Raw genomic sequence first — 27,321 nt, 5'->3', positions numbered from 1 at the left:
TTTCTTGTGGATGTGTTTTAGGTCATACTTTATTAAATAGATCACCTTATTTCATTCAAAATATTAGCACTGTCCAAACTAGTGTATTGCTTGTTGCTTAATCTTTGGAGGGGTCAGGCACTAATCCTTTGCTGCTTTAATACCAACACTAATAATAATTTTATATATATATATATATATATATATATATATATAGCGCTCTGTCTCCAAGAGGACTCACTAGATTAAGTCAAGTGTGTTGCCCCTATAGTCACAATGAGGAGTTTTAAAAGGATTCTTTATTTAATTCTAAGAGAAAGTCACAATATAACTAAGGTATAAGACTGCATGACCATTTCTGCCTCACCATACATACTATTCCTGTCTATCATCACGTTGCCATAGAACTACTTATAATCACCCTCCCTAGTGAGTATTAGAGTTTAGTCTATGAGGCCTGTAAATTACTTGAAATGCAATTGGATGCTCAGAAGTTTCCAGTGTTTTGATTAGCGGTCTGTTGCCTTATGTATCTGTATTACAAGGATTAGTGGGTATATTCCTGCCTGCAACTGCATTGTTTTAAGAGAACACACCCACACAGATTTGACCAGTTTTATCTCAAATTAATCTATGGCCATTCCATCATCTTTTCCCATCAAAATCCAAAATGTCTATACCCCTATGACCCCTGCTTATCAACTTTTGAGCAGATGCACCCATTTTTTTACATGCCTATGGATTTTCTGTACAAGCTGGCGGTGACCTAAGGAGTGCAAATGTTTGAATGCTCTGCAGGAGGAAGATGACCGAGTCCTTGCTAAGAACAGATTATGGGGCTGATTTGGAGTAGCAGATCTCTGTTCACAGACGCAGAGGGTGAGGCTTTGCATACAGTGCATGTACAGAAGCGAATTTACGCATTTCTGTGTATGTCCGTCCTATTCAGAGATGGACATAACTCGGATGGATCTGTCTTTCAATGAAATAGGGAGTTTTCAGGCACGTGACAATTATTGGCAATGCCATCGCAGGTAACCACCCTGGCTTGTGGGAGAGTCATGGACTTGTATCAAAAGCTGTGTGTGATTCTGAACGGTGTGATGCAGGTTTCCTTGCAAACTAGAATTAGCATCAGGGCGTAAATCTGGCTTCCGCCGCTGCCTGTACCTACAGCCAATTAGTGTGCAACTCAGAATCAGCAGATATGTGCGCATCTGGTTCTGCAGTCATGGGAGCACATCTATTGCCATTTTGTAAAGGGCAATTCTAGGCACTATCCAGCAACGTAATAGAAAGCTTTGCATACAATACTGCCACATGTAATAAAGGCAGATCTGATGCCCTCTAACGTAAGATTTTAGCCAGAAGAGTAATAAAACTAGTTTAGTCATCCTGTCCATATAAGGAGTCCACTGGGGTAAAAAAGTAGCCCCCGAATCCAACACAGTCGGGAGGGTCTAGAATTAAGCCTAACCATTCTTAGCACTGGGCTTATAGCCTATGGAAACAGGAGGGTCTGCTTGAGAGATTAGATAGGTAGCTACACTGCCTGTAATTATTATTATCATTTTTTCCTGTTCTTTTTTTTTTAAAACAGTGGATAGGCGGTTTTATTGCAGATGGCAATTTGTGCACCACGTGTATTATGTTATTCGGAGAGTGTCTGTAAAAACACCTCCCGCTGTGTCCATTAAAAGGACAAGTCCCAATATTCACCAGCTGCCGGGTGATAAATGCATTTATATGCATGCTCCTTTGCAATAGAACAAAAAGCTTTCCACACACACAATAGTAAGACACCTAATGCAAACAATTCTGATGTCACCTCACTCTCATGATTTAATAAGCCATAAATAAGGCTAACCAAGCAGTATTTTGAAGAAAAACTGAAACATTTATTAAACGGACAGGGAAGATGATGAAGTGGTGGGGTCAGGATTTATGCATTCTGCACATCCTGTAGGGTGTCTCTTTTCAGCACACCCAGGTTCTCTTCTAATTTGCAGAGGCGCCTCCCGAGAGACGAGTTCCGGTGTGGATCATCTAGGTGCATTGGTGCAAAATGAAAATATTTTGAGGTGCACACTGATTGCGCTTCGTAAAGGAGACCCACTGTGTGTAGTTGTGGCTTCCATTTACTTACTGCTTCTCAGAGTGACTGGCAGTCTTCTTACAAGGTTTTGCTAAAACATATAAAAAAATGATAATAAAATAAAACAGTGAGATATTTGTCGCGCGACCTATAATGTACAAATTTATATTCTGCAATATGGAAACATTTCTCAAGATCTAGAATTACTTATAACGCAAAACAATGTGCAAAGGGTATCCGTTTGGATGGTCGACCATGTTAAGGTCGACAGTCATTAGGTCGACCACTATTGGTCGACATTGACATGGTCAACATGGACAAATGGTCAACACATGAAAATGGTTGACACAGAACAGGTCGACACATGATAAAGGTTGACATGGCTTTTTTTTAATAGATTAACTCTTTCATAATTTACCATCCACGTGGACTACGATTGGGAACGGTAACCTGAGCCGAGCGCAGCGAGTCACCTTGCCTGCATGCAAGGGGACATGGGGGGTCATTCCGAGTTGATCGTAGCTGTGCTAAATTTAGCACAGCTACGATCATTCACACTGACATGCGGGGGGACGCCCAGCACAGGGCTAGTCCACCCCGCATGTCAGTCCGGGGTCACCCGCACAAATACAAAAGCATCGCACAGAGGCGCTGCTTTTGTATTTGTGGAGTAACTTCTGGCCGCAGCGGCTGCGTGAGACGTCTGGCAGCTGCCGCGGCCTGCCCCCCCAACGGTCCGGCCACGCTTGCGTTGGCCAGACCGCGCCCCCTGAACCCTCCTCCTCCCGCCCTGTGACCGCCTCTGCCTGTCAATAAGGCAGAGGCGATCGCTACTGAACGACGGCCTTCGGTATGCACAATTCCGACCCGATCGCTGCGATAAACTGCAGCAAGCGATCGGGTCGGAATGACCCCCATGGTACACTAATTGGGGTTTCTGGTCATGTTACGGAAAAAGTGACCAAAAACAGTTAAAAAAATCCATGTCGACCTTTTCACGTGTTGACCATTTTCATGTTGTCGACTATTAGTCCATGCCAACCATGTCTATGTCGACCAATAGTTGTCGACCTTAACATGGTCAACCATTCATACCAGAACCTGTGCAAAGGGGGTGTTGATTCTACATCTCACAAGGGGCATGCCACACACTAACATACAGTATAGAGGGCAAGTAGTATCTGATTATTGCTTGAACGGTCCCCATGAACAAGTATTTTTGTGATCAACACTTGTGAATCAAAAACTGAATATGATATTGTGAAGGTTTTTTTTTTTAGCCCTTCGTCTTGGTTGTCTTTTTAAGTTTAAGCAACTTATATTTCAGGTTTCATCTAAAAAAAAACAACGGCTTAAGACAAAAGTTCCCACCTTGTGTACGGGGTGGGGTACATAGAGAGTGTCCATTGGTCTCACACCACCCCATTGGAAAGATGTCCATGGACTCCACATGGACAATGCACTCTGGAACTGGAGTCGTCACACCTGGTGGAAAGACACGACCATATTAATATTTTTACAGAAGAGACCTTCCAAGCTACAGTAGTCCAGAGCATCCACTCTGACTGCTTTATAGAATTTCACATAGCACTATATTCTAGCCTCAAACACTTTAAGGTGGAAATCTAGGGAAAAGGTATCTCTTTAAACTAAACTTCCTCCATCCAAAATAGTCACCAGGAGATGGGAGACGGGTGAAAAAGTGTACAACCAAATGTAACCATTTAGCATGTTAGTATAGCCTGAATAATAAAAACAGAGTACTCTGTGGTTGCTCTATGGGTGGTCTTCAGTATGCTGCCGGCCGGGATCCCAGCGACCAGCATACTGGCGCCGAGATAACGACTGCCGGCATGCCTACACAAATTCTCCCTCTCGGGGGTCCACAAACCCCCTGGAGAGAGAATAAATAGCGTGGCGAGCGCAGCGAGCACGCAAGGGGCTCATTAGCGCTCGCCCAGCTGTCGGTATGCCGGCGGTCAGGAACCCGGCGCTGGTATGCTGGCCCCCAGGATCCCGTCCGCCGGCCACTCATACTACACCCTGCTCTATATTACAGCATATCATTGCTCTTTGCACCATAATAACATAAATCCCAAAGGGTTTTTTTCAATTGTTATGCGGGATTAATTAATTCCCGCGAGACTGCAAGGGATTAGCAGCGGTAAGCACCTTCTCCTGTGCTAAGTGCCAGGAGTGATGCAGTTAGGGAACACACAGCACCAGCGACCAGCCCCAAAGTTTTACTTAATATGAAATGCTGCTGCAACCATAGGAGGGTGCAAACAGAAATCTGCAATAAATGCAGCCTCGGGCTAATCGCAGGAGTTACTGAATATTTCCTGGGAATTTAGACCAAGAAATTTAGGGGTCTATTTACCAAGCCGTGGATGGAGATAAAGTGGCCGGAGATAAAGTACCAGCCAATCAGTGTCTAGCTGCCATGTCACAGGCTGGGTTTGAAAAATTACAGTTAGAAGTGGATTGGCTGGTACTTTATCACTGTCCACTTTATCTCCACCCAGAGCTTAGTATATAGACCCCTTACCCCTATGTAAGAACTGAATCACCCCTTAGAGTGTAGGACATATTCAAGCACTTGCACAAATTAAAAAAAGACATCCTGTCTGAAAATATGTGGCTCATGTGGACCAATATTCAGCTCATTTTCCAGGCTGATATAAGTTTAGCTGCATGAAATATTCTTTCTCTGACGTCCTAGTGGATGCTGGGGACTCCGTAAGGACCATGGGGAATAGCGGCTCCGCAGGAGACTGGGCACAAAAGTAAAGATTTAGAACTACCTGGTGTGCACTGGCTCCTCCCCCTATGACCCTCCTCCAAGCCTCAGTTAGATTTTTGTGCCCGAACGAGAAGGGTGCACACTAGGTGGCTCTCCTGAGCTGCTTAGTGAAAAGTTTAGTTTTAGGTTTTTTATTTTCAGTGAGACCTGCTGGCAACAGGCTCACTGCATCGAGGGACTAAGGGGAGAAGAAGCGAACTCACCTGCGTGCAGAGTGGATTGGGCTTCTTAGGCTACTGGACATTAGCTCCAGAGGGATCGAACACAGGCCCAGCCATGGAGTCCGGTCCCAGAGCCGCGCCGCCGGCCCCCTTACAGAGCCAGAAGCAAGAAGAGGTCCGGAAAATCGGCGGCAGAAGACATCCTGTCTTCACCAAGGTAGCGCACAGCACTGCAGCTGTGCGCCATTGCTCCTCAGCACACTTCACACTTCGGTCACTGAGGGTGCAGGGCGCTAGGGGGAGGGCGCCCTGAGCAGCAATAAAAACACCTTGGCTGGCGAAAATACATCACATATAGCCCCCAGGGCTATATGGATGAATTTTAACCCCTGCCAGAATCCATAAAAAAGCAGGAGAAAAGTCCGCGAAAAAGGGGCGGAGCCTATCTCCTCAGCACACTGGCGCCATTTTCCCTCACAGCTCAGTTGGAGGGAAGCTCCCCTGGCTCTGCCCTGCAGTCACTACACTACAGAAAGGGTTAAAAAAGAGAGGGGGCACTAATTAGGCGCAGTATTAACAATACAGCAGCTATAAGGGGAAAAACACTTATATAAGGTTATCCCTGTATATATATGGAGCTCTGGTGTGTGCTGGCAAACTCTCCCTCTGTCTCCCCAAAGGGCTAGTGGGGTCCTGTCCTCTATCAGAGCATTCCCTGTGTGTGTGCTGTGTGTCGGTACGTTTGTGTCGACATGTATGAGGAGAAAAATGATGTGGAGACGGAGCAGATTGCCTGTAATAGTGATGTCACCCCCTAGGGGGTCGACACCTGAGTGGATGAACTGTTGGAAGGAATTACGTGACAGTGTCAGCTCTGTATAAAAGACAGTGGTTGACATGAGACAGCCGGCTACTCAGCTTGTGCCTGTCCAGACGTCTCATAGGCCGTCAGGGGCTCTAAAGCGCCCGTTACCTCAGATGGCAGATATAGACGCCGACACGGATACTGACTCCAGTGTCGACGGTGAAGAGACAAATGTGACTTCCAGTAGGGCCACACGTTACATGATTGAGGCAATGAAAAATGTTTTACACATTTCTGATAATACGAGTACCACCAAAAAGGGGTATTATGTTCGGTGAGGAAAAACTACCTGTAGTTTTCCTGAATCTGAGAAATTAAATGAGGTGTGTGATGATGCGTGGGTTTCCCCCGATAACAACTGATAATTTCTAAAATGTTATTGGCATTATATCCTTTCCCGCCAGAGGTTAGGGTGCGTTGGGAAACACCCCCTAGGGTGGATAAAGCGCTCACACGCTTGTAAGAACAAGGGCTCTACCCTCTCCTGAGATGGCCGCCCTTAAGGATCCTGCTGATAGAAAGCAGGAGGGTATCCTAAAATGTATTTACACACATACTGGTGTTATACTGCGACCAGCAATCGCCTCAGCCTGGATGTGCAGTGCTGGGTTGGCGTGGTCGGATTCCCTGACTGAAAATATTGATACCCTAGATAGGGACAGTATATTATTGCCTATAGAGCATTTGAAAGATGCATTTCTATATATGCGTGATGCACAGCGGAATATTTGCCGACTGGCATCAAGTCTAAGTGCGTTGTCCATTTCTGCCAGTAGAGGGTTATGGACACGACAGTGGTCAGGTGATGCGGATTCCAAACGGCATTTGGAAGTATTGCCTTACTAAGGGGAGGAGTAATTTGGGGTCGGTCTTTCAGACCTGGTGGCCACGGCAACAGCTGGGAAATCCACGTTTGTACCCCAGGTCGCCTCTCAACATAAGAAGACGCCGTATTATCAGGCGCAGTCTTTTCGTGGGCAAGCGGGCAAAAGGTTCCTCATTTCTGCCCTCGTGACAGAGGGAGAGAAAAAAGGCTGCAGAAATCAGCCAGTTCCCAGGAACAGAAGCCCTCTCCCGCCTCTGCCAAGCCCTCAGTATGACGCTGGGGCTTTACAAGCAGAATCAGGCACGGTGGGGGCCCGTCTAAATGAATTTCAGCGCGCAGTGGGCTCACTCGCAAGTAGACCCCTGGATCCTTCAGGTGATATCTCATGGGTACAAATTGGAATTCGAGACGTCTCCCCCTCGCCGTTTCCTAAAGTCGGCTTTACCGATGTCTCCTTCTGACAGGGAGGCAGTTTTGGAAGCCATTCACAAGCTGTATTCCCAGCAGGTGATAATCAAGGTACCCCTCCTGCAACAGGGAGCGGGGTATTATTCCACACTGTTGTGGTACCGAAGCCGGACGGCTCGGTGAGACCGATTCTAAATCTAAAATCTTGAACACTTACATACGGAGGTTCAAATTCAAGATTGAGTCACTCAGAGCAGTGATTGCGAACCTGGAAGAAGGGGACTACATGATGTCTCGGGACATCAAGGATGCTTACCTTCATGTCCCAATTTACCCTTCTCACCAAGGGTACCTCAGGTTTATGGTACAGAACTGTCACTATCAGTTTCAGACGCTGCCGTATGGATAGTCCACGGCACCCCGGGTCTTTACCAAGGTAATGGCCGAAATGATGATACTCCTTCGAAGGAAGGGAATTTTAGTTATCCCTTACTTGGACGATTCCCTGATAAGGGTAAGATCCAGGGAACAGTTGGAAGTCGGTGTAGCACTATCTCAGGTAGTGTTGCGGCAGCACGATTGGATTCTCAATATTCCAAAATCGCAGCTGATTCCGACGACTCGTCTTCTGTTCCTAGGGATGATCCTGGACACAGTCCAGAAAAAGGTGTTTCTCCCGGAGGAGAAAGTCAGGGAGTTATCCGAGCTAGTCGGGAACCTCCTATAACCGAGCCAAGTCTCAGTACATCAATAAAATGGTTCTGGGAAAAATGGTGGCTTCCTACGAAGCAATCCCATTCGGCAGATTCCACGCAAGAACTTTCCAGTGGGACCTGCTGGACAAATGGTCCGGGTCGCATCTTCAGATGCATCAGCGGATAACCCTGTCACCAAGCACAAGGGTGTCTCTCCTGTGGTGGTTGCAGAGTGCACATCTTCTAGAGGGCCGCACATTCAGGACTGGGTCCTGGTGACCACGGATGCCAGCCTGCGAGGCTGGGGAGCAGTCACACAGGGAAGGAATTTCCAGAGCTTATGGTCAAGCCTGGAGACATCACTTCACATAAATATCCTGAAGCTAAGGGCCATTTACAATGCTCTAAGCTCAGCAAGACCTCTGCTTCAAGGTCACCCGGAGTTGATCCATTCGGACAACATCACGGCAGTCACCCACGTAAACAGACAGGGTGACACAAGAAGCAGGAGGGCAATGGCAGAAGCTGCAAGGATTCTTCGCTGGGCGGAAAATCATGTGATAGCACTGTCAGCAGTATTCATTCCGGGAGTGGACAACTGGGAAGCAGACTTCCTCAGCAGACACGACCTCCACCCGGGAGAGTGGGGACTTCACCCAGAAGTCTTCCACATGTTTATAAAAACTCGACAAGTATTGCGCCAGGTCAAGGGACCCTCAGGCAATAGCTGTAGACGCTCTGGTAACACAGTGGGTGTACCAGTCAGTGTATGTGTTCCCTCCTCTGCCTCTCATACCCAATAAATGCAGCCTCGGGCTAATCGCAGGAGTTACTGAATATTTCCTGGGAATTTAGTCCAAGAAATTTAGGGGTCTATTTACCAAGCCGTGGATGGAGATAAAGTGGCCGGAGATAAAGTACCAGCCAATCAGTGTCTAGCTGCCATGTCACAGGCTGGGTTTGAAAAATTACAGTTAGAAGTGGATTGGCTGGTACTTTATCACTGTCCACTTTATCTCCACCCAGAGCTTAGTATATAGACCCCTTACCCCTATGTAAGAACTGAATCACCCCTTAGAGTGTAGGACATATTCAAGCACTTGCACAAATTAAAAAAAGACATCCTGTCTGAAAATATGTGGCTCATGTGGACCAATTTTCAGCTCATGTTCCAGGCTGATATAAGTTTAGCTGCATGAAATATTCTTTTCATCTGTCAAATCGCTAACTCACAGGGGACTCTCATACAGTTCGGTATGATGACCACGTCATGTATTTACTTTTATTTTACTTACACACACACACACACACACACACACACACACACACACACACACACACACACACACACACACACAAAGGCTGCACGTTAGTTAATGCCTATATGTTATAACAATAAACTGAATGTAGTTTCAAATGATGGACCTTCAAGCTGAAGCCAGATGTAGGGGCCATTGACCTTGGTCACAGTAGCGATGCAGACATCCTGTGGCCGGAAGGGATTGACAGCTTCAAGCTTCATGCTCTCCTGGAAGACATGTTCATTCTGGTGCTGCAGAAAAGGGAACAGTGTCCAGGTCAGAATCTGTTGTGGGTGATCTTTTCCAATCTACATGTTAACAAATACACACCTCAAAACGGGCACATTTTTGTTGGCCATACTCCTTTTAAGGGGATAGTGTTCATAGACATATCAGAACGTTTTGGCATTACCTGTCTAAGGTGCTCAGTCACCCAGAAAAAATCATGACCCGTTTAGTTTTTCGAAACAACTTCCAAGAATCCAACCTAATATTTCAGATAAAACAGAGTGTGCTACAATCCTCTTCTGATCCTAGACAGTGTGCTGTCATATGTACTGTAACCTTCATGTCAAGTTTACTGAAGGCTGTTATTTTAGAACTGGGAAACTAAAAAAAAGAAAATGAGTTTTGCCTAACAGGTAGATGACCTATGATTTAATTAGCATTACTGGGAGCATTGTCAAAGAAAAAAAAAAAAAGAAAACAGAGATTAAAAAAAAAAAAAAAGTACCATAAAACAAACACAAACTAGTGAACTTATCAAAGCAATCATGATGTTTGTAAAGTATTCCTTAAAATATGGCAGTCAGAGATGGAAATGACAAATGTAGCTGGTCGTGGTCCCATGGAATAAAGTGGATAAAATTAGGTGTCCAGTAGAATGACCTGGACTAATTACATATAGAAAATGCACAATTTTAGTGTAGAAACGTATGTAAATCAGACTGGCTGTGGCTGAATGTCAAAGTAGTAATTTTAACAGAGATATTATTCTTTTTAAAAATAAACCTCTATATAAAAATAATGAAACCTTATGCCATAATCACAGTGGAGTTCAAGTTGAAAGTGTGTTTTATTGTTTTGGGGCGTTATGTAATAGTAGACAGCGAAAACAAATTCTCAATTTACCCATATTGTGCCTCTGCTTGAACCTGACCTTTTAGGGAATGTTCAAACACACAAAAAATAAAGGCCCACATTTAATAAGCCTAGAAAAGTGCTAAACAGCATGATGATAAAGTACCAGCTCCTAACTGCCATGTTATAGGCTGTATTTGAAAAATGCCAGGAGCTGATTGGTTCGTACTTTATCACTGTGCAATTTATCACTCTCCAAGGCTTGATAAATCTGGGCTAAAATCTCTCAATGGTACAACTGATTCTCATCCCATTAGCTTGAATCTTTCTAAATGTATAATAAGGTATGCGGTTGATTGCTGTTAACAAGAGGTACTAGAGGATTCTGGGTAATAAAAGCACTGTTAAAATAAATTTAGCGTGCTGGTGGTACCCAGTTGGAACCTCTCACTTCACCTTTATAAGGTGTACCGTCAGGACAGCTGCACAGTACTGGGCCCAAACTCACAAAAACTAAGATTCTCCCCCTCTTCCTTTCCCTCAAATTAAAACGTATTCAGAAAAATGACCTAGTTGTCTGTGTTTTCATGAAGGATATCTAGATCTATAAACAAGTTTTGATGAGATGTGGGGGTCAATCCAATTAGATGCGAGTTTGCAAAAGAGAGCTTGTTTCATGAAACACGCATACATGGCACAAATGTATGCACCCAAGAAATCCAATTAGAAAAGCCAATTCACGATGGCCCTCATTCCGAGTTGTTCGCTCGCAAGCTGCTTTTAGCAGCATTGCACACGCTAAGCCGCCGCCTACTGGGAGTGAATCTTAGCTTAGCAAAATTGCGAACGAAAGATTCTCAAAATTGCGAATAGAAATTTCTTAGCAGTTTCTGAGTAGCTCGGGACTTACTCTGCCACTGCGATCAGTTCAGTCAGTTTCGTTCCTGGTTTGACGTCACAAACACACCCAGCGTTCGCCCAGACACTCCCCCGTTTCTCCAGCCACTCCCGCGTTTTTCCCAGAAACGGCAGCGTTTTTTCACACACTCCCATAAAACGGCCAGTTTCCGCCCAGAAACACCCACTTCCTGTCAATCATATTATGATCACCAGAACGAAGAAAAAACCTCGTAATGCCGCGAGTAAAATACCAAACTTCTTAGCAAATTTACTTGGCGCAGTCGCAGTGCGAACATTGCGCATGCGCAGTTTGCGGAAAATCGCTGCGATGCGATGAAAAAGAACGAGCGAACAACTCGGAATGAGGGCCGATATGCGCAACAAGGTTACACAACTTTTCTACAAAAGTGAATGCAGCTGAATGTGGACATATTAGAGCACAGGATCTCAAACTCGGTCCTCAGGAGCCCACACAGTGCATGTTTTGCAGGTCTCATCACAGAATCACAAGTGAAATAATAAGCTGCACCTGTGGGCCTTTTAAAATGTGTCAGTGAGTAATTAATACACCTGTGCCCCTGCTGGGTTACCTGCAAAACATGCACTGTGTGGGCTCCTGAGGACCGAGTTTGAGAACCTATGTATTAGAGCCTTAATTCTACTTCTAGTGGCTTCATACCCTATACTGCACCACTGGTCATCACACTCTTGATTAAGACTGCAAGACTAAAAAGTAAATTAAACTGAATAAACAAAAATCAAATCTCACGTGTTACAGTGCCTTGCTAAAGTATTCACCCCCCTGGGCTTTTTACCTATTTTGTTACATTACAACCTGTAATTCTTTTTTTTATTTTAATCTGAATTTTATGTGATGGATCTGCACAAAATAGTCTAAGTTGGTAAAGTGAAATGAGAAAAATGTATATAAAAAATAAATGTTTATACAGGCACTTACAAATAGAATCTGGTTTGTTGCAAACATGGAGTATATTAACAGACCCCGCCAAAACACAGTACAAAAATTCCACCCGATCTGGCTCCCCTGGAACAGATATCATGACCACCCCCTCCCTGGATTAAACTAATTATGGACTCCGCTCTATAACCCCCCCCCGCCCCCCTTTTTTCTTCTTCTCAGACCACCGACTTTTCAAAGAATCTTTCCTTTTCCTCTATTTTCTTCTTTTTTCTATATCACTTGATCTCTCTTTTCTGTTCCTCCCTTCCTACATACTTTTCCTATCTGCCTCGCTAAATATTTACTGTCTCCGCCATAGCTCGGAACTCCACGACCCCACTCCTTTTTCTGTTCTTGTATCTTTCTACTCCCCGAAAACGTCTTACTACATATATCTCTAGTCTCTATATACGACATTATTACACTACACGTTCTTTCCTTTTTATTACTTTCTTGGAGAAATGTTATGTATCTGTATTCATACCGGCCTTCCAGCCACCTGTTTATTGTTTATATATTTGTCACACTCTTTTCAGCTGAATTGTATGTTTCTCTCCCAAAATAAAAATTACATGATTATAAAAAAATAAATAAATACATTTTTATAAATAAAAATTTGAAAATTGGCATGTGCATAATGTATTCACCTCCTTTGCTATGAAGCCCCTCAAAAGTTCTGGTGCAACCATTACCAATTACCTTCAGAAGTCACATAATTAGTGAAATGAAGACCACCTGTGTGCAATCTAAGTGTCACATGATCTGTCCGTATAAACTAGTGATGAGCGGGTTCGGTTCCTCGGGATCCGAACCCCGCCGAACTTCACCCATTTTTGCACGGTTCCGAGCAGACTCGGATCCTCCCGCCTTGCTCGGATAACCCGAGCGCGTCCGAACGTCATCATCCCGCTGTCGGATTCTCGCGAGATTCGTATTCTATATAAGGAGCCGCGCGTCGCCGCCATTTTTCACTCGTGCATTGGAGATGATAGTGAGAGGATGTGGCTGGCGCTCTCTCAGTTTCTGTGTTCAGTGTGCTGCAAATATCTGTGCTCAGTGTGCTGCAAATATCTGTGCTCAGTGTGCTGCAAATATCTACGTTCTCTGCCTGAAAACGCTCCATATCTGTGCTCAGTGTGCTGCAAATATCTGTGCACAGTGTGCTGCATTGTGGGGACTGGGGACCACCAGTATTATATAGTAGGAGGACAGTGCACAGTTTTGCTGACCAGTGACCACCAGTATTATACGTTCTCTGCCTGAAAAACGCTCCATATCTGTGCTGCATTGTAGTATATAGTAGGAGGACAGTGCAGAATTTTGCTGACCAGTGACCACCAGAATTATATCAGTACGGTACAGTAGTCCACTGCTCTACCTACCTCTGTGTCGTCAAGTATACTATCCATCCATACCTGTGGTGCATTTTAGTTGTGCGCAGTATATATATAGTAGTAGGACAGTGCATAATTTTGCTGACCACCAGTATATAATATATAGCAGTACGGTACAGTAGGCCACTGCTCTACCTACCTCTGTGTCGTCAAGTATACTATCCATCCATACCTGTGGTGCATTTTAGTTTTTGTGCGCAGTATATATATAGTAATAGGACAGTGCATAATTTTGCTGACCACCAGTATATAATATATAGCAGTACGGTACAGTAGGCCACTGCTCTACCTACCTCTGTGTCGTCAAGTATACTACCCATCCATACCTGTGGTGCATTTGAGTTTTTGTGCGCAGTATATATATAGTAATAGGACAGTGCATAATTTTGCTGACCACCAGTATATAATATATAGCAGTACGGTACAGTAGGCCACTGCTCTACTTACCTCTGTGTCGTCAAGTATACTATCCATCCATACCTGTGGTGCATTTAAGTTTTTGTGCGCAGTATATATATAGTAGTAGGACAGTGCATAATTTTGCTGACCACCAGTATATAATATATAGCAGTACGGTACAGTAGGCCACTGCTCTACCTACCTCTGTGTCGTCAAGTATACTACCCATCCATACCTGTGGTGCATTTACGTTTTTGTGTGCAGTATATACATAGTAGTAGGACAGTGCATAATTTTGCTGACCACCAGTATATAATATATAGCAGTACGGTACAGTAGGCCACTGCTCTACCTACCTCTGTGTCGTCAAGTATACTATCCATCCATACCTGTGGTGCATTTAAGTTTTTGCGCGCAGTATATATAGTAGTAGGCCATTGCTATTGATATATTACTGGCATATAATTCCACACATTAAAACATGGAGAAAAATGTGGAGGGTAAAATAGGGAAAGATCAAGATCCACTTCCACCTCGTGCTGAAGCTGCTGCCACTAGTCATGGCCGAGACGATGAAATGCCATCAACGTCGTCTGCCAAGGCCGATGCCCAATGTCATAGTAGAGAGCATGTAAAATCCCAAAAAATAAAGTTCAGTAAAATGACCCAAAAATCTAACTCAAAATCGTATGAGAAGCGTAAACTTGCCAATGTGCCATTTACGACACGGAGTGGCAAGGAACGGCTGAGGGCCTAGCCCATGTTCATGGCTAGTGGTTCAGCTTCACATGAGGATGGAAGCACTCATCCTCCTGCTAGGAAACTTAAAAGAGTTAAGATGGCAAAAGCACAGCAAAGAACTGTGCGTTCTTCTAAATCACAAATCCCCAAGGAGAGTTCAATTGTGTCGGTTGCGCCTTCCACCATTTGCACGCCCCCTGCAAGTGCTGGAAGGAGCACCCGCAGTCCAGTTCCTGATAGTCAAATTGAAGATGTCACTGTTGAAGTACACCAGGATGAGGATATGGGTGTTGCTGGCGCTGGGGAGGAAATTGACAAGGAGGATTCAGGTGGTGAGGTGGTTTGTTTAAGTCAGGCACCCCGGGGAGACACCTGTTGTCCGTGGGACGAATATGGCCATTGACATGCCTGGTCAAATTACAAAAAAAATCACCTCTTCGGTGTGGAATTATTTCAACAGAAATGCGGACAACTGGTGTCAAGCCTTGTGTTGCCTTTGTCAAGCTGTAATAAGTAGGGGTAAGGACGTTAACCACCTAGGAACATCCTCCCTTATACGTCACCTGGAGCGCATTCATCAGAAGTCATTGACAAGTTCAAAAACTTTGGGTGATAGCGGAAGCAGTCCACTGCCAACTAAATCCCTTCCTCTTGTAACAAAGCTCCTGCAAACCACACCACCAACTCCCTCAGTGTCAATTTCCTCCTTAGACAGGAAAGCCAATAGTCCTGCAGGCCATGTCACTGTCAAGTCTGACGAGTCCTCTCCTACCTGGGATTCCTCCGATGCATCCTTGAGTGTAACGCCTACTGCTGCTGGCGCTGCTGTTGTTGCTGCTGGGAGTCGATCGTCATCCCAGAGGGGAAGTCGGAAGACCACTTGTACTACTTCCAGTAAGCAATTGACTGTCCAACAGTTCTTTGCGAGGAAGATGAAATATCACAGCAGTCATCCTGCTGCAAAGCGGATAACTCAGGCCTTGGCAGCCTTGGTGGTGAAAAACGTGTTTCCGGTATCCACTGTTAAAAATTCACAGGGAACTAGAGAATTGATTGAGGTACTGTGTCCCCGGTACCAAATACCATCTAGGTTCCATTTCTCTAGGCAGGCGATACCGAAAATGTACACAGACGTCAGAAAAAGAGTCACCAGTGTCCTAAAAAATGCAGTTGTACCCAATGTCCACTTAACCACGGACATGTGGACAAGTGGAGTAGGGCAGACTCAGGACTATATGACTGTGACAGCCCACTGGGTAGATGTATTGCCTCCCGCAGCAAGAACAGCAGCGGCGGCACCAGTAGCAGCATCTCGCAAACGCCAACTCATTCCTAGGCAGGCTACGCTTTGTATCACTACTTTCCATAAGAGGCACACAGCTGACAACCTCTTACGGAAACTGAGGAACATCATCGCAGAATGGCTTACCCCAATTGGACTCTCCTGGGGATTTGTGACATCGGACAATGCCACCAATATTGTGCGTGCATTACATGTGGGCAAATTCCAGCACGTTCCATGTTTTGCACATACATTGAATTTGGTGGTGCAGAATTATTTAAAAAAACGACAGGGGCGTGCAAGAGATGCTGTCGGTGGCCCGAAGAATTGCGGGCCACTTTCGGCATTCAGCCACCGCGTGCCGAAGACTGGAGCACCAGCAAACACTCCTGAACCTGCCCTGCCATCATCTGAAGCAAGAGGTGGTAACGAGATGGAATTCAACCCTCTATATGCTTCAGAGGATGGAGGAGCAGCAAAAGGCCATTCAAGCCTATACAGCTACCTACGATATAGGCAAAGGAGGGGGAATGCACCTGACTCAAGCGCAGTGGAGAATGATTTCAACGTTGTGCAAGGTTCTGCAACCCTTTGAACTTGCCACACGTGAAGTCAGTTCAGACACTGCCAGCCTGAGTCAGGTCATTCCCCTCATCAGGCTTTTGCAGAAGAAGCTGGAGAGATTGAAGGAGGAGCTAAAACAGAGCGATTTCGCTAGGCATGTGGGACTTGTGGATGGAGCCCTTAATTCGCTTAACCAGGATTCACGGGTGGTCAATCTGTTGAAATCAGAGCACTACATTTTGGCCACCGTGCTCGATCCTAGATTTAAGACCTACGTTGTATCTCTCTTTCCGGCAGACACAAGTCTGCAGAGGTTCAAAGACCTGCTGGTGAGAAAATTGTCAAGTCAAGCGGAACGTGACCCGTCAACAGCTCCTCCTTCACATTCTCCCGCAACTGGGGCTGCGAGAAAAAGGCTAAGAATTCCGAGCCCACCCGCTGGTGGTGATGCAGGGCAGTCTGGAGCGAGTGCTGACATCTGGTCTGGACTGAAGGACCTGCCAACGATTACTGACATGTCGTCTACTGTCACTGCATATGATTCTGTCACCATTGAAAGAATGGTGGAGGATTATATGAGTGACCGCATCCAAGTAGGCACGTCAGACAGTCCGTACGTATACTGGCAGGAAAAAGAGGGAATTTGTAGGCCCTTGCAGAAAATAAGATTTTACTTACCGGTAAATCTATTTCTCGTAGTCCGTAGTGGATTCTGGGGACTCCGTAAGGACCATGGGGAATAGACGGGCTCCGCAGGAGACATGGGCACTTTAAGAAAGAATTTAGATTCTGGTGTGCTCTGGCTCCTCCCTCTATGTCCCTCCTCCAGACCTCAGTTAGAGAAACTGTGCCCGGAAGAGCTGACAGTACAAGGAAAGGATTTTGGAAATCCAGGGCAAGACTCATACCAGCCACACTAATCACACCGTATAACTTGTGATAAACTTACCCAGTCAACAGTATGAACAACAACAGAGCATCAGTTCAACCCTGATGCAACAATAACATAGCCCTTATTGCAGCAATAACTATATACAAGTATTGCAGAAGAAGTCCGCACTTGGGAAGGGCGCCCAGCATCCACTACGGACTACGAAAAATAGATTTACCGGTAAGTAAAATCTTATTTTCTCTAACGTCCTAGTGGATGCTGGGGACTCCGTAAGGACCATGGGGATTATACCAAAGCTCCCAAACGGGCGGGAGAGTGTGGATGACTCTGCAGCACCGTTTGAGCAAACAATAGGTCCTCATCAGCCAGGGTATCAAACTTGTAGAACTTCGCAAAAGTGTTTGAACCTGACCAAGTAGCAGCTCGGCATAGTTGTAATGCCGAGACCCCTCGGGCAGCCGCCCAAGAAGAGCCCACCTTCCTAGTGGAATGGGCTTTAACTGATTTTTGCCAGCGGCAATCCTGCCGCAGAATGAGCCTGCTGAATCGGGTTACAGATCCAGCGAGCAATAGTTTGCTTTGAAGCAGGAGCACCCAGCTTGTTGGATGCATACAGGATAAACAGCGACTCCGTTTTCCTGACTCTAGCTGTTCTGGCTACATAAACCTTCAAAGCCCTGACCACATCCAGTAACTCGGAATCCGCCAAGTCACGAGTAGCCACAGGCACCACAATAGGTTGGTTCATATGAAAAGATGACACCACTTTTGGCAGAAGTTGTGGACGGGTCCGCAATTCTGCTCTATCCATATGGAAAACCAGATAGGGGCTTTTATGTGACAAAGCCGCTAAATCTGACACACGCCTAGCCGAAGCCAAGGCTAATAGCATGACCACCTTCCACGTGAGATATTTTAACTCCACCGTTTTAAGTGGTTCAAACCAGTGTGATTTCAGTAAACTTAACACCACGTTAAGATCCCAAGGTGCCACTGGAGGCACAAAAGAAGGCTGAATATGCAGCACTCCCTTTACAAACGTCTGAACTTCTGGTAGAGAAGCCAACTCTTTTTGAAAGAAAATGGATAGGGCCGAAATCTGGACCTTAATGGAGCCCAATTTTAGGCCCAAATTCACTCCTGACTGTAGGAAGTGAAGGAAACGGCCCAGCTGGAATTCCTCTGTAGGAGCATTCCTGGCCTCACACCAAGAAACATATTTTCGCCATATACGGTGATAATGTTTAGCTGTCACGTCCTTCCTAGCCTTTATCAGCGTAGGAATGACCTCGTCCGGAATGCCCTTTTCTGCTAGGATCCGGCGTTCAACCGCCATGCCGTCAAACGCAGCCGCGGTAAGACTTGGAACAGACAGGGCCCCTGTTGCAACAGGTCCTGTCTTAGAGGAAGAGGCCACGGGTCCTCTGTGAGCATTTCTTGCAGATCTGGATACCAGGTCATTCGTGGCCAATCTGGAACAATGAGGATTGTTCTCACTCCTCCTTTTCTTATTATCCTCAGCACCTTGGGAATGAGAGGAAGAGGAGGAAATACATAGACCGACTGGAACACCCACGGTGTCACCAGGGCGTCTACCGCTATTGCCTGAGGGTCTCTTGACCTGGCGCAATACCTCTGTAGTTTTTTGTTGAGGCGGGATGCCATCATGTCCACCTGTGGCAGTTCCCACCGATATGTGATCTGTGTGAAGACTTCCTGATGAAGTCCCCACTCTCCCGGGTGGAGGTCGTGTCTGCTGAGGAAGTCTGCTTCCCAGTTGTCCACTCCCGGGATGAACACTGCTGACAGAGCGCTTACGTGATTCTCCGCCCAGCGAAGAATTCTGGTGGCTTCTGCCATTGCCACTCTGCTCCTTGTGCTGCCTTGGCGGTTCACCTGAGCCACTGCGGTGATGTCTGACTGAATCAGAACCAGTTGGTCGCGAAGCAAGTGCTCCGCTTGACGTAGGACGTTGTATACGGCCCTTAGTTCCAGGATGTTGATGTGAAGGCAAGTCTCTTGACTTGACCACAGACCTTGGAAATTTATTCCCTGTGTGACTGCTCCCGACCCTCGGAGGCTAGCGTCCGTGGTCACCAGGACCCAGTCCTGAATTCCGAATCTGCGTCCCTCTAGAAGATGAGAACTCTACAGCCACCACAGGAGTGACACCCTGGCCCTGGGGGACAGGGTGATTAACCGATGCATCTGAAGATGTGATCCGGACCACTTGTCCAGTAAGTCCCATTGGAAGGTCCTCGCATGGAACCTGCCGAAGGGAATGGCCTCGTATGATGCCACCATCCTTTCCAGGACTCGAGTGCAGTGATGCACTGACACCTGTTTTGGTTTTAATAGATTCCTGACCAGTGTCATGAGCTCCTGAGCTCTTTCTATCGGGAGATAAACCCTTTTCTGGTCTGTGTCCAGAATCATGCCTAGGAAAGGCAGATGAGCCGTAGGAACCAACTGCGACTTTGGAATATATAGAATCCAGCCGTGTTGCCGTTACACTTCCAGAGAAAGTGATACGCTGTTCAGCAACTGCTCTCTTGATCTCGCTTTTATGAGGAGATCGTCCAAGTACGGGATAATTGTGACACCTTGCTTCCGCAGGAGCACCATAATTTCCGCCATTACCTTGGTGAAGATTCTCGGGGCCGTGGAGAGACCAAACGGCAACGTCTGAAATTGGTAATGACAACCCTGTACCGCAAATCTGAGGTACGCCTGATGAGGTGGATAATTGGGGACATGAAGGTATGCATCCTTTATGTCCAGAGACACCATAAAATCTCCCCCTTTCAGGCTTGCGATGACCGCTCTTAGCGATTCCATCTTGAACTTGAACCTTTTCAGGTATATGTTCAGGGATTTTAAAATCAATATGGGTCTGACCGAACCGTCCGGTTTCGGAACTACAACATGGTCGAATAATAACCCCCTCCTTGTTGAAGGAGGGGAACCTTGACCACCACCTGTTGAAGATACAATTTGTGAATTGCAGTTAACACTATTTCCCTCTCGTGGGGGGAAGCCGGCAGGGCCGTCGGTGAGGGGGCATCTCCTCAAAGTCCAGCTTGTATCCCTGAGACACAATATCTATTGCCCAGGGATCCAACAGGGAGTGAAACCATTTGTGGCTGAACTTACGAAGACGCCTGTGGAGCCCCAGCGACATGCGGTGGATTTTGTAGAGGCCGGTGAGGACTTCTGTTCCTGGGAACTAGCTATGTTGTGCAGCTTCTTTCCTCTGCCCCTGCCTCTGGCAAGAAAGTACGCACCTCGGACTTTCTTGTTTCTTTGTGTTTGAAAGGCTGCATTTGATAATGTCGTGCTTTCCTAGGCTGTGCAGGAATATAAGGCAAAAGATCAGAATTACCAGCTATAGCTGTGGAGACCAGGTCCGAGATCCCTTCTCCACACAATCCTCAGCCTTCCATATGCCTCTTAAGTCGGCATCCGCTGTCCATTGCATATTCTACAGGACACGTCAAGCAGAAATCGACATAGCGTTGACTCTAGAACCCAGTAGACCAATGTCTCTTTGGGCATGATTTATATATATATATCTCTTAAGACAGCATCTTTAATATATATATCTCTCTATATATATATATATATATATATATATATACACATACTAGGGTCTCAATCTCTGCTGATAAGGTACCTGTCCACGCTGCTACAGCGCTATAAACCCATGCCGACACAATCGCCGGTCTGAGTAGTGTACCAGAATGTGCACGCTATCTGCAGGATCCCTGAGGATAGCTGTTAAGTCAGGGCTACCTTTAGGGCAAACGTGACACCCTAGGGGAAGATTCCCATCGTATCCTGGCCCTAGTAGGGAAAGGATACTCCCTGAGAATTCTTTGTGGGAAACTGCAGTCTCTTGTCTGGAGATTCCCGCTCTTTTTCATCATGAGAGGAGGGAAATTTACCTCAGCTTTCTTCCCCTTAAACATGTGTACCCTTGTGTCAGGGACAGATGAGTCATCAGTGATATGCAAATCATCTTTTATTACAATAATCATATATTGAATACTTTCCTGCCATTTTGGCTGTAACTTTGCATTATCGTAGTCGACACTGGAGTCAGACCCTGTGTCGATATCAGTGTCTATTATTTTGGATAGTGAGCATTGAGAGACTCTGAAGGTCTCTGCGACATAGGGACAGACATGGGTAGATTCCCTGTCTGTTCTCTAATCTTTTGAGCAATAAATTCACCTTAGCACTTAATTACACATATCCAAACAGGTGTCGGCGTTGTCGACTGAGACACCCCTCACACACACATTTGCTCCATCTCCTCCTTAGGGGAGCCTTTTACCTCAGACATGTCGACACACACGTACCGACACACCACACACTCAGGGAATGCTCATCTGAAGACAATTCCCCCATAAGGCCCTTTGGAGAGACAGAGAGAGAGTATGCCAGCATACACCCCAGCGCTATTAACCCAGGAATAACACAGTAACTTAATGTTAACCCAGTAGCTGCTGTTTATATTGATTTTTGCGCCTAATTATGTGCCCCCCCCTCTCTTTTTACCCTCTTCTACCGTGTAACTGCAGGGGAGAGGCTGGGGAGCTTCCTCTCAGCGGTGCTGTGGAGAAAAAACATGGCGCTGGTGAGTGCTGAGGAAGAAGCCCCGCCCCCTCGATGGCGGGCTTCTGTCCCGCTTAAATATACATTTACTTGGCGGGGGCTCATACATATATACAGTGCCCAACTGTATATATGCTAAACTTTTGCCAAAGAGGTCCCAATTGCTGCCCAGGGCGCCCCCCCCTGCGCCCTGCACCCTTACAGTTACCGGAGTATGTGAGGTGTGTGTGGGAGCAATGACGCACAGCTGCAGTGCTGTGCGCTACCTCAGTGAAGACTGGAGTCTTCTGCCGCCGATTTCAAAGTCTTCTTGCTTCTTATGCTCACCCGGCTTCTGTCTTCCGGCTCTGCGAGGGGGACGGCGGCGCGGCTCTGGGATTGGACAACGAGGGTGAGATCCTGTGTACGATCCCTCTGGAGCTAATGGTGTCCAGTAGCCTAAGAAGCAGGACCTATCTTCAGAGAGTAGGGCTGCTTCTCTCCCCTCAGTCCCACGATGCAGGTAGTCTGTTGTCAGCAGAGCTCCCTGAAAATAAAAAACCTAACAAAATACTTTCTTACAGCAAGCTCAGGAGAACTCACTGAACAGCACCTAGCTCGTCCGGGCACAGATTCAAACTGAGGTCTGGAGGAGGGACATAGAGGGAGGAGCCAGAGCACACCAGAATCTAAATTCTTTCTTAAAGTGCCCATGTCTCCTGCGGAGCCCGTCTATTCCCCATGGTCCTTACGGAGTCCCCAGCATCCACTAGGACGTTAGAGAAACTGGCTTTATTTTACCTAAGTTGCCCCCCCCTCCAGTGTGTACTCCGAAAGAGTGTTTAGTGCAGCCGCTCACCTTGTCAGCAATCGGCGTACGAGGTTACTTCCAGAAAATGTGGAGAAGATGATGTTCATCAAAATGAATTATAATCAATTCCTCCGTGGAGACATTCACCAGCAATTGCCTCCAGAAAGTACACAGGGACCTGAGATGGTGGATTCCAGTGGGGACGAATTAATAATCTGTGAGGAGGGGGATGTACACAGTGAAAGGGGTGAGGAATCGGACGATGAGGAGGAGGTGGACATCTTGCCTCTCTACAGCCAGTTTGTGCAAGGAGAGATTGATTGCTTCTTTTTTGGTGGGGGCCCAAACCAACCAGTCATTTCAGTCACAGTCGTGTGGCAGACCCTGTCGCTGAAATGATGGGTTTGTTAAAGTGTGCATGTCCTGTTTATACAACATAAGGGTGGGTGGGAGGGCTCCAAGGACAATTCCATCTTGCACCTCTTTTTTTCTTTAATTTATCTTTGCATCATGTGCTGTTTGGGGGCTATTTTTTGAAGTGCCATCCTGTCTGACACTGCAGTACCACTCCTAGATGGGCCAGGTGTTTGTGTCGGCCACTTGGGTCGCTTAGCTTAGTCACACAGCTACCTCATTGCGCCTCTTTTTTTCTTTGCATCATGTGCTGTTTGGGGACTATTTTTTTAATCTGTCATCCTGTCTGACACTGCAGTGCCACTCCTAGATGGGCCAGGTGTTTGTGTCGGCCACTTGGGTCGCTTAGCTTAGCCATCCAGCGACCTTGTTGCACCTCTTTTTTTCTTTGCATCATGTGCCGTTTGGGGACTATTTTTTTGAAGTGCCATCCTGTCTGACACTGCAGTGCCACTCCTAGATGGGCCAGGTGTTTGTGTCGGCCACTTGGGTCGCTTAGCTTAGTCACACAGCTACCTCATTTCACCTCTTTTTTTCTTTGCATCATGTGCTGTTTGGGGACAATTTTTTTTAAGTGCCATCCTGTCTGACACTACAGTGCCACTCCTAGATGGGCCAGGTGTTTGTGTTGGCCACTTGGATCGCTTAGCTTAGCCATCCAGCGACCTTGGTGCACCTCTTTTTTTCTTTGCATCATGTGCTGTTTGGGGACTATTTTTTTAATCTGCCATCCTGTCTGACACTGCAGTGCCACTCCTAGATGGGCCAGGCGTTTGTGTCGGCCACTTGGGTCGCTTAGCTTAGCCATCCAGCGACCTTGTTGTACCTCTTTTTTTCTTTGCATCATGTGCTGTTTAGGGACTATTTTTTGAGGTGCCATCCTGTCTGACACTGCAGTGCCACTCCTAGATGGGCCAGGTGTTTGTATCGGCCACTTGGGTCACTTAGCTTAGTCATCCAGCGACCTCGGTGCAAATTTTAGGACTAAAAATAATATTGTGAGGTGTGAGGTGTTCAGAATAGACTGGAAATGAGTGGAAATTATGGTTATTGAGGTTAATAATACTATGGGATTAAAATGACCCCCAAATTCTATGATTTAAGCTGTTTTTGAGGGTTTATTGTAAAAAAAACACCCGAATCCAAAACACACCCGAATCCGACAAAAAAATTTCAGGGAGGCTTTGCCAAAACGCGTCCGAATCCAAAACACGGCCACGGAACCGAATCCAAAACCAAAACACAAAACCCGAAAAATGTTCGGTGCACATCACTAGTATAAACACACCTTTTCTGAAAGGCCCCAGAGGCTACAACAACACTAAGAAGAGGCATCACACCATGAAGACCAAGGAGCTCTCCAAACAAGTCAGGGACAAAGTTGTTGAGAAGTACAAGTCAGGGTTGGGTTATAAAAAAATATCCAAATCTTTTATGATCCCCCGGAGCACCATCAAATCAATCATCTTCAAGTGGAAAGAACATGGTACCACAACAAACCTGCCAAGGGAGGGCCGGCCACCAAAATTCACAGACCGAGCAAGGAGGGCATTAATCAGAGAGGCAGCACAGAGACCGAAGGTAACCCTAAAGGAGCTACAGAGTTCCACAGCAGAGACTGGTGTATCTGTGCATGTGACCACAATAAGCCGTATACTCCACAGAGCTGGGCTTTATGGAAGAGTGGCCAGAAAAAAGCCATTACTTTGTGTTAAAAATAAGAAGGCGTGTTTTGAATTTGCCAAAAGGCATGTGGACGACTGCTCAAATGTATAGAGGAAGGCGCTCTGGTCAGATGAGACTAAAATTGAACTTTTCGGCCACCAAGGAAAACGCTATGTCTGGCGCAAACCCAACACATCCCATCACCCCAAGAACACCATCCCCACAGTGAAACAAGGTGGTGGCAGCATCATGCTGTGGGGATGTTTTTCAACAGCAGGGACTGGGAAACTGTTTCGAGTCAAGGGAAAGATGGATGGTGCTACAGGGATTTTCTTGAGCAAAACCTGTTTCAGTCTGCCTGTGATTTGAGACTGGGACAGAGGTTCACCTTCCAGCAGGACAATGACCCGAAGCATACTGCTAAAGCAACACTCGAGTGGTTTAAGGGGAAACATTTAAAGGTGTTGGAATGGCCTAGTCAAAGCCCAGATCTCATTCCAATTGAGAATCTGTGGTCAGACTTGAAGATTGCTGTTCACAAGCGGAAACCATCCAACATGAAGGAGCTGGAGCAGTTTTGCCTTGAGGAATGGGCAAAAATCCCAGTGGTAAGATGTGGCAAGCTCAGAGACTTATCCAAAGTGACCTGCAGCTGTAATTGCTGCAAGAGGTGGCTCTACAAAGTACTGACTTTAGGGGGGTGAATAGTTATGCACGCCGAAGTTTTCTGTTATTTTGTCCTATTTGTTGTCTGCTTCACATTAAAAAAATAAAAAAATCTTCAAAGTTGTAGTCATGTTCTGTGAATGAAATTATGCAAACCTTCAAACAATCCTTTTAAATTCCAGGTTGTGAGGCAACAAAACATGAAAAATGCAAAGGGGGGTGAATACTTTAGCAAGGCACTGTATATGGTATATCTTTATAACTGAAGATTGCAGTGTATCTTATGTGGTAACAAACATTCAGCAATGATAGCAAGCTATGTGTTAAAGGAAGCTATTTTATTCCCATCCTAAACCCAGACATGTTCGAGAACCCAAGTTCTTTATATACAGTACAAGCTCCATGTGTTATCATCCAGTTAAGCTTAGCTGCCTGTTAACCATATGTAGTGCATCAGCTCATCCATCTTTACGCAGGCACATATACGGCTATTGTGACTGTGATATAACATTCCTGCTGGAATGTAGCATTTCAATAGTCATTAGTTATCCACCATCAATCATTGGGTGAATAACAAAGAGCATCAGATTAAACAGAATAGAGAACCCCTGTTTTAGGTAGAGGAACCCCTTCAAACAGGATTCTTCAAATAGTCTCCTGAGATTTATAAAGTGAACATGATGTACATCAAATAAAATGTGGACAAAGTAACCAGATTGTGAAAACCTTGAGAAAATAAAGCACATTTTTGAAAGGGAGGCAATTCAGACACAAATAGCTGGGCCAGTACAGGCAGCTGGCCACTAGGGGTCACTTCATGACTGTGTACACTGTTGGATTTCTAGGCTTGTTTTTGGAAAAGTGTTAGGGGTATATGCAATTGCGGTCGAATTCCCGAAATTGTCGAATTTCGGGTCATTTTCGCCCAAAAAAAAAATTCGCCTATGCAATTCAGTGCTTTCCGACCAAAAAACGGACTTTCAAAATTCGACTTTTTGAAATTCGAATTTTTGCAAATTCGACTTTTCTGCAATGATACAAGTGCTGCAATTCGACCAAAGCATATTCAATTCAAGTTTGGAAATTCGACAGCAGTGCTTTTAGACAGCAAATTCGTCATTTTCAATCCGCCACACTTTGGAGGGTGAAAACAATAAAAAAAAATTTAAACATGTTTTTTTTGGTGGTTTTTTTTTAGGAATAGCATATCTATTTATATTAGAAGGGATTAGGTACTTTTTTTTTTTTTTTTGGAGGCACAAATATTATTTATATATTTTTTAAAATATTATTTTTTTTAAATTTTTTTTTTATTGCTGGAACGGTAAAATCCTTAAAAAAAATGGCGTGGGGTCCCCCCTCCAAAGCATAACCAGCCTCGGGCTCTTCGAGCTGGTCCTGGTTCTAAAAATGCGGGGGAAAAATTGACAGGGGATCCCCCGTATTTTTAAAACCAGCACCGGGCTCTGCGCCTGGTGCTGGTGCCAAAAATACGGGGGACAAAACGAGCAGGGGTCCCCCGTATTTTTCACACCAGCATCGGGCTCCACTAGCTGGACAGATAATGCCACAGCCGGGGGTCACTTTTATGCCGTGCCCTGCGGCCGTGGCATTAAATATCCAACTAGTCACCCCTGGCCGGGGTACCCTGGGGGAGTGGGGACCCCTTCAATCAAGGGGTCCCCCCCCCAGCCACCCAAGGGCCAGGGGTGAAGCCCGAGGCTGTCCCCCCCCATCCAATGGGCTGCGGATGGGGGGGCTGATAGCCTTTTGTGATAATGAAAAGAATATTGTTTTTTCCAGCAGTACTACAAGTCCCAGCA

At 45.9% G+C, this 27,321-nt stretch overlaps 1 protein-coding gene across 5 annotated transcripts in view; it reads right to left on the bottom strand.

Annotated features, from left to right (window-relative positions):
* SFMBT1 (Scm like with four mbt domains 1) overlaps window positions 1-27,321 on the bottom strand; it is a 355,522-nt gene that overhangs the window by 46,728 nt on the left and 281,473 nt on the right. For all 5 annotated transcript variants that reach the window (XM_063940693.1, XM_063940695.1, XM_063940694.1 and 2 more), the window contains exons 11-13: window positions 9,258-9,384; window positions 3,446-3,559; window positions 2,126-2,165 (exon numbers count right to left, since the gene is read on the bottom strand). In XM_063940693.1, the coding sequence (XP_063796763.1) occupies window positions 2,126-2,165; window positions 3,446-3,559; window positions 9,258-9,384 (281 nt within the window). The remainder of the gene's footprint in view (window positions 1-2,125; window positions 2,166-3,445; window positions 3,560-9,257; window positions 9,385-27,321) is intronic.

This window comes from Pseudophryne corroboree, chromosome 9 (assembly GCF_028390025.1).
Source record: "Pseudophryne corroboree isolate aPseCor3 chromosome 9, aPseCor3.hap2, whole genome shotgun sequence".
Taxonomy (NCBI): Eukaryota; Metazoa; Chordata; class Amphibia; order Anura; family Myobatrachidae; genus Pseudophryne; species Pseudophryne corroboree.
This window is presented reverse-complemented; position numbering and strand designations above follow the sequence as displayed.